The sequence below is a fragment of the Rhipicephalus sanguineus genome, chromosome 3 (assembly GCF_013339695.2).
Source record: "Rhipicephalus sanguineus isolate Rsan-2018 chromosome 3, BIME_Rsan_1.4, whole genome shotgun sequence".
In the NCBI taxonomy this organism is placed as follows: Eukaryota; Metazoa; Arthropoda; class Arachnida; order Ixodida; family Ixodidae; genus Rhipicephalus; species Rhipicephalus sanguineus.
In genome coordinates this window covers 19,325,614-19,339,833 of record NC_051178.1, presented here as the reverse complement: position 1 = coordinate 19,339,833, position 14,220 = coordinate 19,325,614, and the positions used below count along the sequence as shown (strand labels likewise).

The 14,220-nt window shown below is 45.9% G+C and overlaps 1 protein-coding gene across 1 annotated transcript in view; it reads right to left on the bottom strand.

Moving 5' to 3' along the window:
- The window catches only part of LOC119385291 (uncharacterized), a 176,318-nt gene extending 162,363 nt beyond the window's left edge, over window positions 1-13,955 (bottom strand). Inside the window, exon 1 of the mRNA XM_037652763.2 lies at window positions 13,860-13,955. Within this exon, the coding sequence (XP_037508691.2) occupies window positions 13,860-13,877 (18 nt within the window). The 5' untranslated portion in view covers window positions 13,878-13,955. The remainder of the gene's footprint in view (window positions 1-13,859) is intronic.
- Window positions 13,956-14,220: the final 265 nt, after the last annotated feature.

Genomic DNA, 14,220 nt, shown 5'->3' with positions numbered 1-14,220 from the left:
AGCGTCAAGGTGCTTCAGCGAACAAGCGGCAGCGGCCATAGAAAAGAACTTCAAACCGGTGACTGTCCAAGTGAATAAGGTAAAAGCCAAGGCCACGTTGCGTTGTAAAGAGCTTGAGCTTACAAGACTTTCTAAATCTGTTAATGCTGCCAAGCTAGGTGTGTTGTCAATTTTTTTCAGCGTGAAGACACATAAGCCTGAGAAGCCTTTCCGGTGTATTGTAAGCGAAAGAGATTCGTGGCAGAACCTAGTCAGCAGATACCTGTTTAAGCAACTTAATATGCTTGATGCTCTTTCCTTTCGCCTACTTTCCTCGGTGGTGTGCGTCGTCGAATTTTCTTGTAACATGCACCAACTAGCCCAACAACAAGTTTTACTAACAAATAACTGGTGTTCCTCGACGGTACTGTACCTGCGCATGCGTGATTTTTTCTCAAGTGTATAAATATGTGTTATCCGGATTCAAATAAATCATTTGTTGAAAGTTAGCGCCTGTGTACGTGTTCTCCCTACTTGTCCCGTCTTCATAATTCTGCGCTAAACGCTTCAGATATGGGGGCTTTACTTTGAGCCACACACGAGTTCCGTCGGTTGATCTAATGCATCTTGCAACTTCCTCTTTCCTCCTTTTCAGCAGCCTCGCCTGTCTTAACCGGCGACGCGCTAGAAGAAGGAGAAGAGTTTGCCATACGGTGTATATGTGCAACGAACTAACAGCAGTTAACGACAGACAGCGATCGATGTACGCTCACACACCAACGCAGCGTGTATGTGCGCCGTATAAGCATAAATAAACGTAAAAACTCATAGGTTGCCATGTAGTGTCATGTATTTTACGGCTTCTCTAAGACTCACTTTCTCTCAAACCGCTATATGTAACGCATTCTGATTTGTTTCATTTTATTCGTCAGCGTGTCTGATTGCAATGGAGCTAGAATTACAATTCTATTTCAAGTGTTGACATCTTCCAGTTTTTTAACAAAGCAATAAAATTTTGTCATTATTTTTCAATAAAACTGCCAAAAAATGGTTACTATTCTGCATACGTACACATCAGTAGCTTTGTATTGGTGCTTGGTTTATTCTGGTAAAACATCACCCTTCTGATTTTTCAAGTTGTGCTGAAAATTAGGCATATGTAACAAAAAAAATTTAGTTTGAGATATTGAGAGTTAAAGAGGAAAAACTAGTTTCTTTCACTTTTCTTCAAAACCAAGATGCACTGAACAATTTAATTAGTAGAAACTAGCCATATAGTCATCACACGATCACACGAATCAACTTTTAGCTTCTTTTCTTGGTTCCCTGGCTTGTTTTGTCATCTTCTGTTTCTATATTGCACAAATACTGTCGATGGCGGTCGATCTCACCCAACTATATCACAGTGTTTCGCCTTGGTGGTAAGCCAAATGGCCTTGAGAACTTTTATTCGGGCCATGCAGGCCTTGTTGAAAGTTAGAACAGTTCCAAAGTGGCAGTTCTGAGAGTTTTCATTCCAAGAAACACGATCTGTAGTGTTATGTACGAGTGCCATGCTTCCTGTGCGTTCTATGCAGAGATATTTACTCGTAATCACGCTTTGTAGAAGTTCGACATCAATCAAAGCGTCGCCCTTCTCACTACAGCTAGCACCTTGTCCATGCGGCGACGCGGAACGGGGACAAAACTTGCATGCTGAGGTGTTCGCACGAGTGCTCCCGGTCTTGTTCCTGTTAGTAGCAGAAGCTTGTCGATTTTTAATTATACTGCGCTTTCTAAACAGCTTCTTTGGCTTTGTTAACACGAGGATATATTTTGGCGCCGCAACAAAATCAACAACGGTGCAACTAAATTTAAAAAAAAATGCACAGAAGTACGTCTCCATGCATGTCTCACACGCACAAGGCAAGTGGACTCGGTAAATGCCACGCGTGTTCAAAAAAAAAAAAAAGAACATGGCTGATCCCTCCGTCATAGGAGTCGGTATAACACGAAAGTGAAACGTGTCGTCATAGAAGTACTTGATTGTTTATAGTGCATTGGTATGTGAGAGCTTGCACAATGTCAATGGTTCTTTGGCAGATACAGCACCGCTTGATGTGGACGCACCTACGTTGGCGCGTAGTGGCACATCACCGTACCGAGGACTAACGCCCATGATCATGATTTAACCGTTTCCGTAGCTGAAGTTCTCAAGATATACCAGGACACCGCATATGGTCAATTCCGCGCAAAGATGGCATCAAGAAGCGCATAGTAAACACTGATACTCGATATGCACTCCTTCGAAGCGTCGTGAAACGCGAAGAGGAACGCGACGAGCCTCGTGTCTTCCCTGTAGCCTGGCTTTTAATTCTCACATGGCGAACGGGGAACGCGCTGCGACAGCCAGGCGAGCGTCGGAAAGCTCTTTTTCGATATGGATGGATGCTATTAGCGAGGATTGGGAGAGCGTTGACGAAATTACACTTCTTCTATTGGAAACGTGCCAAATGGGATGGTGATAGCAACGGTGCGTTGCCGGAGCTAATTGTGGAGGCAACGAAGTTTTTCTTTCTTTTTTTTTTCCGGGCCTCTTGGCACACCTGTCACCACCGCGTTATAAGGGGGACGCTTATGGCATCCATCCATCCATTCTTCCATCCATCCATCCATCCATCCGTCCATCCATCCATCCATCCATCCATCCAGGAGCACTGCGGCATGAAAGTGTGAAAGATAAAAGGCGCGTTCATGTATGCTCCATTATGTGTTTGGCGATAAATGGGCTAAACCCCCGCTAGCCATCGCCGCGGGACTAGAGGCCGTTGGTTCGACTCCTGTCAACGGAATTTTTTGTAATAGTATTTTTTCTTTGCCCTCTGATGACGTTCATTTTTCTGACGTATTTCCGTGACGGAAATACGTCATGAAAGTCTTGGTGGACCCCGGCATAAACCACTTTCGTGTTAAAAAAACTGCAACATGTGCCTTTCGGTAGAGCCAGATTATTTTGTTTGATATCTGCTTAGGTCATAGAAACTATCGGTTTCGGTTTAAAAGATGTTCACCTTAGGCAGAGGGCTCAGGATCGTGGCAGACGCGGTGTACGTAGTCACGGTAATAGGTACAGCTGCTGCGCGGCGCCTCCCCTCCCCTCCCCCCCCCCTCCTGCCGCGTGAGGGGAGCTCTTAAAGCTTTCCGTTGCGCCGGGTAATGCGAACAGAAACTATCATCATCACGAATCAGCACGCTCTCTCTTTGTCCTCTTCTTCCTCTCAGCCCTCTTCTTCATCCTCTGTTTCGCTCCCAAAACACGTGAGCCGATTTCTCCGGCGCGGGATTGAATTGCTCTGATGGGTGAGGGAACGAGTACACAGAGAGAAAGAAATAGACAGCGAAAAAAAGAAAGAGAAAGTGAGAAATTCTTGGCGAGGCGGGATTCGAACCTGCGTAACCACAATCCGGAAGCGAGCGTCCTAACCACTCCGCTAGCCAGGTATGCTGGCATAGCATAGCATGGCCTTGTGTAGTATAATATATCAAGGTGGCGGGATTGGGAAGTGAGGGTGAGAAGGAGGGGAGCGAGTAAAGCATAGCGTTGAATTAAAGAGAGAAATATAGAGGAAAAAAGGGAAGAAAGAGAGAGAAACAAAGAAAGAACCATACCACAGGAAGAGAGAGAGAAATAGCGATAAAGAAATGGAAGAAAGACAGAAAGAGAAAGTAAGAGAGAGAAAGAGATAAAAAGACAGAGGAAGCAAACGCAAAGGACACATTCAAGCACGTGGCTCCATGAGAGTTGGAAATGTTGAACGATAGTTGTGTCTCATGCGCTTTTTGTCCGCTCCTTGTCGGCATTACCGTATAAACGCAACATCGCGCTCTTTTCAAATTAGCCATCTTTGAAAAAAAAAAAATTAACCGTTGGGTCGCTGCAGAACGGCTGGTCCGTATGGACATGAATTAGCGCAATGAAAATCGCGGTGCAAACGGCACGCTCACCTCTCGTTCTTTGAGAGCGAGAGCAATCTTGCGGGACTTGTTCGAGCAACATTCGAGCAACAGAGCACGATGCACGAACTGCGGGAGTCGTAAAGCATCGCGGCGCACGAGCACACAGCGGTCTGACGCTAGCCAACGCTCACCTCAACCAGGAGGCGCTGCCTCAACACAACTATCCACAACGGCAGACCTCGAAACTTTGTAACGGGTTTCAAAGCCGGCGGAAGGGGTGGAGCGAGTTGCGAAAAAAACACGCAGATCTTATTTTCCCGCCCGATTGTTTGGTGGCGCCGTAGTTGTGGCACGCCGTAGTGGAGGGCTTCGGAAATTTCAACCACCTGGTGTTCCTTAACGTGCACTGACATCGCACAGCACACGGGCCTCTACCATTTAGACTCCACAGAACTGTGACCACAGCGGCCAGGATCGAACTCGCGACCTTCGGGTCAGCGGCCGAGCACCGCAACCACTGATCCACCGCGGTGGACTCCCGGGGATGATTGGCACGGGTGAACAATTCAAGTAATCGTACGTGGTGATAAAATGCTGCCGATCAGTAATCGAGAATTCTGCGAACGCGTCATCCAGACGTTATAGCGAAGCACGCGGCACGCAGTTTACAATTAAACTTCAAAAACAGCTCGAAATCGCTCACTATTCTCTCGACAGATGATGCCATATATCCGAAATAAACTTAGTAATATACTCAAAAGCACTAGGATACGGCCATTGGCTGATTTGAGCATCGTGAGCAGCATAGTGACCGCGGCCGCTGCGGTCTACCGTGACGAGCCCGTGCCGCGATTTAACCACGTGACCACACCGCAAGTGAGCTGCGCGTTCAAAGCAAGGAAGTAAGTGCTCGGGGTCACGTACGGACGTAGCTTGTTGCTTCTTCTCATGCAACTCCCTCCTGCCTCACAATGTGCGCGCTCGCGCTGAGACGAAAGGAGAGTGCCCAGAGCGTGTGACAAATCTTGATAACTCCGTTCGTATTTGACGGATTCTAAAAATGTTTGCGGCAGGCGAATCATGCGGCAATAATCTGCGATGATGAGGTAATTCATTGATTATACGGTAAAGAGGGCCTCTTTAAGGCCCATCAACGCAAGCGACCCAGCAGCAAGGCGTACGCCGTGCTCAGGCTGCCAGGTGGTTGCTGCTCGCGCACGTCAAGTTTCTCTTGCCGTTCGGAGAATGGGTCGGAGCAGTCACGCCAACTTAAGTCACCGTTTTATCGCCGGATCGACACCGGACAATTCCCTAATAAAAAGATTACCTAGACTAACTTTTTGATGTCGTTATACAGGGTAATTAACTTTCATCATGTCAACTTTGATAACCCGCTCTCTGGCCTATTTTTTCCGAAAAACAAGGCAGTTGAGATAAACGTCGCGCACATTTCTTTTCACAGAAAACAATGTCTGTGGGAATAAAGCACAGTTTCACTTGCGCCTTTTTCTCTGTGCGGCAACCGCCGTATAACATCTGGCGCGAAGGCGAGCACCGACACGAGCAGCCAACCAATCTGTGGCCGCCGGTGCACTGCGAGTACGAGCACGGTGAAAGGCGATACTGCCAGCCATCTCGTTCGTTGCAAGTATACATCGCTCCGTAAGGCGCCGCGGAGAGCGCACATCTATTTTACAGTGGTGTCTAAAATAACAACGACAAAAACTGCACACGAGATGCATATTGCAACCGCCAGCGGCCGTTTATCGTATAGCCGTGCTCCTCGAAAAGGCCTAGCGACGCCACCGCCAAGCATCCGGTAAATGCGCGGCGGAGCTGTCCTTCGCAAGCGTTCCTGAATATGTGCCGCTGCTGTGTTTGTGCTTGTTTAGCTATATTTTGTGGACTTGTGCATCACCACTACTAACACTTGCGCGGTGGACACGACGGAGTGCGAGTCGATAATTAGAATGAAAAAAATATGTTGTAGATCTCGCTCTTTTTATATCAACTGATCGGCGTGATTCGTGGCTACGTATAGCCCACCTTATGCTTACACGTACGCCGTCGATGTTTATTGCTTAATCGCGCAGAGCAGAAGTCTCCCACGCGCACTACATGGCAGGTCAAAATATCGCGCTCTATATGCCCGGCTGTTCGAGAGGGTATGGCACGAGCTATCGGCATATGCGGTGTTTTAATTTAAATTTGCAATGGGTTTGTGCATGTTTGTATGCTTATCTCTGTATGTGTGACCGATAATGCGTCCTTTGATGTTGATTTAATTGTAAATGCCATGACTCAGGTGAGATATCAGCCCTTATGTTTATTGTTTTATTATCTTTTTTTGCTCTTCTTGAGCATCAGAAATAGCCGCGAAGACTGAGTTACGGGAGTAAATAAACACTAGCACTGCAGCCACAAGAACCTCTATGCTGAGAAATAACTCTCAGGAATCACTGAGAAAACTTTGTAAAGGCAGTAAAAACATACTATTACTCACTAAGAAACTTAACACATGGTAAACGTTTACTACTATATCTACATTCAAAAGTTTGTTCAGCACGACAGCAAATTTTTGCCGCTACTGGTACATGATTTAAAAAAAAAACAAAGAAGGAAATGCGCCAGAGGACAATGTTTTTTTTTTTCAAGTTATACTTGTTAAGAGTGCACATGTACAAGCTTCAAAACGCATTTGGTGGGCTTGCTGACGGTTCGAATTCTATAATTAGTATGTAGGATCTCGAATAAGCTCCCTCTAATGTTCGATAGCCGTCTCATATCTCGTATTAGGCTGGCTAATTTGGTAAGCCTCTGCGTGGTGCATTGTGACTAGTCGATAACATTAAAGCATCATTTAGACAATTGTGATGAGTGAAGTGCAGCAACCGAACGGTCAAACAGAACGAAACTGCAAATGTGCGCTGAAAAGAAATCATTTAGTCAAAGCTATGCGGTTATTCTTCGGCCGTGGTCATCTCAAGAAAAAGCGTCTCAAAGCAGGGTCTGCTCGAGCAGCTTTTAGAATGCTTGTGTAGAAACTCTATGTCAATATGAAGCCAAGTACACGGCACATTCCGTTGGGAACGTCTTCGAATGAAGCATCTTGCGTTGTAGAGGTGAGAGAACGTGAATGGGGTCTTTCCTGTCTGTCGCTTTTGCTTGATTATCGCGTACCCAAGGTCTCAATAAAGTTTTTGTGTGAACAGAGCAAATTTATTGCCACATAATAAACTTTTTCGTCATTCCCAAGTGCCAGCGACGTAGCTAGATAGAACCTTCCCCTACAAGTGACATCGTAAGAAAAGTTTGATCGCTTTTCAGTAAATCTGCTAGCAAATAGGACATGCCAATGTTTTTTTCAAACTTAGCTTGTGCTCCTTCTTCGAAGAAATTACCTGAGTACTTTAAGTTAATTGTGCACGAGAATATCTGGCAATCTTCCCGACAACAACATGAGTACGCACAAAGACGTTAGGCTGAAATTCCACGCAAGACTGCCTCGCCCGTTCGCATTCGTTTTCGTCCCCGTCTTTCAAGCCCATTCAGCTCGTTTCAGTGGGAAGATGCAGGAGTAAATGAAAGCCGTAGTGAAAGCCGCATGAACATACGTGAGGCGGAGTCGCTTCGCGTAGTTTGCATTTGTAGTGCGCAAGGTCAGCAAAAGCGTCCAACAGCGCCACGGCATTTGCCCACGGTCTCGCAAACAGCGGGTTAGTGCAAATGCAGCGCACTCTAATGGAGTACGCTTTTGTGCGACGCATAGCTTTGTGCCCAGGCTGATGCGCCGAATCTCTTGATCTCAAGGCTCCTTTGGCCGATTGAAACCAACGCGACCTGGCCGAACCCAGCGAGGTGTAGATTGTCTCCGAAAAGCTTATTAAGTATGCGCCGTAATTCTTTTGTGTCGCGGAAGTCACATAAGAAGATAGCAACTGGCACATGCCATGGTTCGTCACTTCCAGCAGAAAACAGCTTCGACGGCCTGCAGCCATCGTTTACATTTATGCGCGCACTTCTAAACGCCATCAGTTCACCAGCTATTTGGGCGGGCTGAATTTTTGCGAACCATGGCAGCCATCAGCATAAGTGTTGATGCACGCATTGAAGTGTGGTGAATGCTCTTCAAAAGCGAGCGTTCTTTTGAAGAGATTCTTCGTTTGCAAGACAAGTAAATAATTTCTGAATTCTTGTCGGATTTTCTTTTTCACTAATGTAACCTTTCAATGGGAGGACCACAAAGAATCTGTGACGATGGGTAAAAAAGGACTCAAATACATAACGATGATCTCTACCCTCACGAAGTCCACGCAAAGGTTATTCAATTAAAAAAAAAATCATTGTATGAAGAACTGCTTCTTCCAGGGAGTTGTTACGCTGGTTAAGATGCTGTTTTAGAAGCGACGCTTTCGAGAGAAAGGAAAGCGGTCTGGTTGCGGAGCATAAAAGGCTACTGTTTATTTCCGCGTATAAGTGGCGCAAAAGCCGCGTGCCGTACATCCACCCGTTCTTCCTCACTACTTAAGTGACACGCGGACAACCTTTGCAAGGGAATTTGAATATCGGTGTGCCGCCTTCTGAACCGCACTATTACGTATTTCCCGAAAATACTTTCTGTTGAATCGAATGACTGGCTTCAAGTCTTGTATTGAATCATAGCGCTGGTACGTTTCTTTCTTCATATTTAAAAATGTAGGCTGTGTATTGACACTTCAAAATAAAGTGATTATTAGATGCAAAGCAGCTTTTGCTCGTGCCTTTGTCCGGTGGTGGCGCCCGCACTCCATTGCGCATGCTCCTACTCTCGCGCGCTCGCGCCAAGAAGTCTTTTTCCTCTTGTTCTTCGACCGCCTTGATGATGATACGTACAGAGCACTTTAGGGGCCCGGGCTGGCGTATGCTGTCCTAGCTTGGCGTAACGCAGACAAAACCATGTCGGCTGGCACGCGCTAGCGCGTTCGGGCCTGTGTAAGGGGCTGGGTAAGACGCTGTGACCTCTCCCCCTTACCCTCTCTCAGCAATCACGTGACTGCGTAGGTGAACGATATTCTGCAGACGCGCCATGAACCCGCGTGGCGTGCTCCAGCAAGAGTTCAGGACGAGTAACAGCAACAGCTACAGTGAATTCATGGTGTTTTCCACTAGCAAGGACGCGTTAACATCGGGCAAGGTGCCCGTGATGAACGGAACTTTAAGTCGACCCATGCGCTGCTTCGCATCCCCACATGGTTCCCTTTAGTGGGAGATGGTGTAATTTTTCTCTTGAATTGAACTTAAAACACCGAGGTCGACAACTGGGCTAGTTGGTAAGGTTTCATTGTGGTTAACACGGACCAAGAAGGAGACGCAACTGATAGGCTTTCCAGAAGGTTAAAGTTAGAGAGCTTTATTATATATTAGAAGGGGTCATTATAGGCTTGTCTAGTCAACTTTTCTTGCTTTTCTTGCCATCTTGCTAGTCGGCAAGTTTTCTACGTGGTGGCGACTGCGTAGTCCGTTTGAGTTCACTTTCTTTTCATGTTTCTTCTAAAAAAGCCTTCGGGTGAGAGTAAGCGCTCGCTGTCTCTCTTCGTGTTGTTTGCGCTGCCTTAACCATAATGGCACTTGCAACACTTGTACATTGTTTCAATCTAATGCATTGTCTTTTCGGCTTTATTTTTGAGAATTACTATAACGCATGCGTTTGCAAGCTTTTCTTGAGTTTCTCGCTAGGTTGCCGAGATATTACTTATTTTCGTGATGTTAGTGGAACTGACGCTCTGTATTCGCTGTGCTTAAGTCACCCCTGTATTTTTGTCTTTTTGAGACACACTTTATATTTATTCCTCTGTTTGCATAATCCATTGAGTCTTGTATTTTTCCATTTCGCCTATTCCTCTTCATCGCCGTTCATGGTGCAGTTCTACGCATCCAGGTCCGCGGGTGACACAAGATAAATGTAAATCAATTGAAACGCACCGTTTTCAACATCCCGAACATCACAAATGCTTTGGTGAGAAGGTGGGAAGGTTGCTCAATTTCGTGTCAAGCTCGCGTCCTTGCCACACTGTCGCAGCAATGGCACCCCAAATACAACTGCGAAAAATTTGCAAGCTCATACGTTCGTTAAACATCAAGTGCAATTAGTGAGCATGATCGCAAAGCTTTATGAATGCGAAGAACACACCGGGGCTGAACTTATAATATTAACGCATATGTATTACGCGCATGGGCAGCTGATTCCCTCTTTGCGTGAAAGACAAGAACATCAGCGGTGCCTTGCCCTTGCGGTCGCGGTGTAAAAACACTCTTCTCCAACACGGGCTTTCCGTTTTGTGCCACTATTGGAGTACAAATGTGCTGGCTACAAATATGATTGGTGTTCTCTGGCGGCATCGTTCCTCTTATTTTTCTGCTGCTGCTGTCTAGGCGAATTGGCACCAGGACAGTGCACCAGGTTGCGCAATACGGGCCCATGGTCGGTTTTAGCTTAAGTAGCGTACCGAAGCGTCAAAAACTTGAGACGGCGTAGCGAATGGAACGTCCAATTTTTGCACGTTTACCTGCGTGAAGCTCATAGATACGTGTAACTAATAAGCGTTCGCACGCAAGAAAGTGTTACGCATCTTGCAGTGGAGCGCCAAGTCATGCGAGCAGCGTGTCCTGAGAGAAGCACGAGACAGGAGCGCCGCTGATCAAAGCAGAAACTACGACGCCATTCGGGACCGGTATATAGTACATTCCGTAGCTTAACTGCGGGAGTGATGGTTAGAGTACGTCAATAATGGCCACGTATTGGTTTATCTTCCATGCTTGACGGATAGTGGCTAGTCACTAAAAGATGTGCTCAGTCATACGCAGAAATTCGCGAATTTGCATTGACAAATGCAAGTTAAATAAACGCTTATACCGCTCCACAAAGCTCGACAGTTGTGCTAGAGGAGGCCTCTCTATTAATTTTAGGCGTCTGTAATATACTCAAACATGCAGTTTTATCTATAACCATGATATATTCCCCATCCTAAAGTGGCCGCACAATCCGGGATTGAAACATGCTCCGTATGAGAAGATCGTAGCCATTGGGCCGCTGCGGCGCAACTGGCATCATCACTTCTTGTGCCGCATCAAAAGAAGAACGTCCACACACAGCGACGACTGCGATAATGCCGATGTTTCAATGGAGAACGTGATTGTAGAATGCCCGCTTTCGAAGAGCAATGCACTCAAATGAGTGATAGGTTCGACAGCCTCGATAGACGACCAATTACAATTAGCAAGGTGCCTGGACCGTAGCCATAGCCTGACAATCAAAGACGCGCAGTGAGCGCCCTTTGTGATTTTTTAATACCGATGAGCTTCATGAACTGTTTATAGTTGTCATTATTGCTCCTTTTTATAGCATTGTGTTATTAATGAACATATCTCACAGTCATGATATATGTAACTGCATGAAAAACTGTCTGTACAGACTCTTTTCGCAGTAATCTATGTGATCACCCTGTACGGACTATGGCAGTGGACTGTGATCATTCTTTATACGCCGCACATCGTACATGAACGTAATGCTTCTGATTATTTTTTTGTTTTACTATTCTTTAAATTGTTCTAGTTTTCCTTCTTTTTGTGTGTTTATTCTATACTACTGTCCTGTTGTTGGGGTAACCGGCTTTAACGTAGCCTACCTTTCCACGTTTTTTTTTACATATAAATAAGGAAACTAGCATCTTTACCTAGATAAGAACTTGAAATAAGCAAAATTCAGGCATATCTAATAAGTGCCGTTAATGGCGTACCGTTAATGGCGTACCGTGAGTGAACGAGTCTGGTCATGAAAAGTCCGTGCTAAGATTTTTCTTCAAAAATAAATTTCGCAGAATTTTCTGGGGTCACGCACACAACCGTTATAATCATTGAGCATTCGTACCTTTTCACATACTCAGTTTGTTCGTAAAACTCCTTCCAGCGAAATAGAAATTCAGCATAGTCATATCAGAAAACCATGAATAAGAATATGTCACCAATATCTCTATCAAATAAGGGCCGCTGATCAAGAAACGATGATGCAGTGGGAGAAGTCTCCAGTGATTTTCTCCTATGAAAAAATATTTTACGCGACTGTGGTAAAATTTACGCGGAGGTAACTCATGAAACACAAAAGTTTTCATAATTCATTTTTTATGCAAGGAAGTTATATGAAAATTGGTGCGCTATTTGTCTATTTTACACGCGATTCAACAGGTGCATGAGCATGCAGCCAAACTAGAAATGCTCTTCGTATAATTACAGTATTTGGAAATCAACTCAGTGCCGTGGGAAGCAAAATTGGGCGAGATGACCTTGTTCATCGGCAGCGCAAAAAAGAGCAGTTTATTTATTGTTAAAAAGTCAGTAATCTCATGTTCTTGCCTGCCGAGGATGCCGCTTCGAGACAAGTTCTCGGAACCGCGTCTCAGGCCCACTAAAAAATTGAAAGCATTTCCACGAAGTGAATGATGACGAGTGGGCGAAGCTAGGTCCTGAGGCCAATAACGTCTACGTTGTAGTCGCCGACTAGTATAAAGGGTTTGTTGTGCTTGTAGAAGTTATATATTGCTACGTCACAATTATGATTGATATTAGTGTACTGTTCAACCTTTTTTTATGTCTCAAATATGTTACCCGTGCGTTTCCTCATATAATGTAAATTGAGTGACATAAAGTGGCATAAAGAGTCGACGACAAAGCTTGGTCCTAAGGTTCATAATGTGCACGTTGAAGCCGCCGACTAGTATAAAGGATTTGTGCTTGTAGGAGTTTTATATTGTTCCGTCACAATTATGATTGATATTAGTCTATTGCTAAACCTTTTTTAGGGAATTTTACACGGTGCTGTGCCGTGAGCACGGACACCACACAACGGACAAGCCAAGACCCTAAGGTGCTTCGCCCCTAAAAAACCCGGACTCGAATCCTATTTATTCGGCAACGAAGTTTACGTTCTTCTTCTTCTTCTGCCAGAACCAAATATTCCTCTTGCAATCGTAGTTAATGCTGCGAAACTTGAGATATCCTTGTTCAACAAATTAAAAAGACTTGAATCGAAGGTTGCGCGGTAAGCACAAAATGCGTGCTGGTGTTTTTACTAAGCAACTAAGCATGAAAATTGTAGCAGTGGTTGACATCTCGCAAGAAGAGAACGGAGACCATAGTCTAAACCACGCAGCGTGCTTAACCTGTACTTTAGCTAAGATGCACGAGCGCTTTTGCATTTTCCGGATTGGAACCGCCGAACTCCTCCTTCGCAGCACACCACTTTATCGATCGGGCGATTGCAGGTGAACGCATTGAGTTGGTTCCACACTTTCTAGATTGAGCGGGCATCTTACCTGACGTCCTTCAAAGCTGTCACGCCTCCCTCTTGGCATTGCACGTATTAGACACGCAGTACACTCTGACAGCGATGATATAGCAGAAGGAACTCGAGAGTTCGAAAGCTCGAAGGCGTGCACCTGAGTTAATCTGTACTTAAATGGCTCCGATTGCAGCATGCGATCTGAAGGGACGTCCACGAATACTTAAGCAGGTGTTACGTTTCTATATTATTGTGCATTAATATATATCTCGGTAATACAGACGCTTTTGTTACGTCATTCAGTGCAGTATATTATAGTTACGCAAAGTGTAAATTCTCTTTTTGAGTTTGTAGCTTCCGCCTAAATTGCGCATAGGTAACTCATTCGAACGACAAAATAACAGAGAGATAAGACACTGACCAGACATGACAAGCGTGGATATGCCAAATGAGGACTTGCACTGGAAGCGCTAATGAGGAATTCAGAGATTGGCACCGCCGTTACGCTAGTATCCATCGACTTCTGAGTGGTGGTGCCCTCCGCGGTGCCGTGCATCGGTGCCGACGAGAAGCCCGACAGCTCGCGGCAATGCAGTGGCGAGCGGGAAAACGCGCACGCCGCGGCACTCACCTGTCGTATCCTGAGCATATCTCCCGCTGCGCAACGGCCGTCGGTAAAGTCCACAGGCAGCACGCGGCGGCGGAGTCCCCACGAGACGGTGACGCACTGAGCACTCGCGACCCTCGCCGACTCGCCGGACGCTTTTGTGGCAGCCGGCCGGCCAATGAGACAGGCAGAGGCGAGCGGGTCGGGAAGCCGCGGCATTTCTCTTTCCTCTCCGACCGGACAGCGGTCGTTTCCGCCTCTCCGCGCACTCCGCTACTCGAAGGCGCATCGCGATGTTTGGGCAAGGGAGAAATTCAGTGACGGCCGCTACTCGGCTGGTGTGCCGTTAACCCCAGAAAGACTAAATTCTGCCTAATGCTGCGAA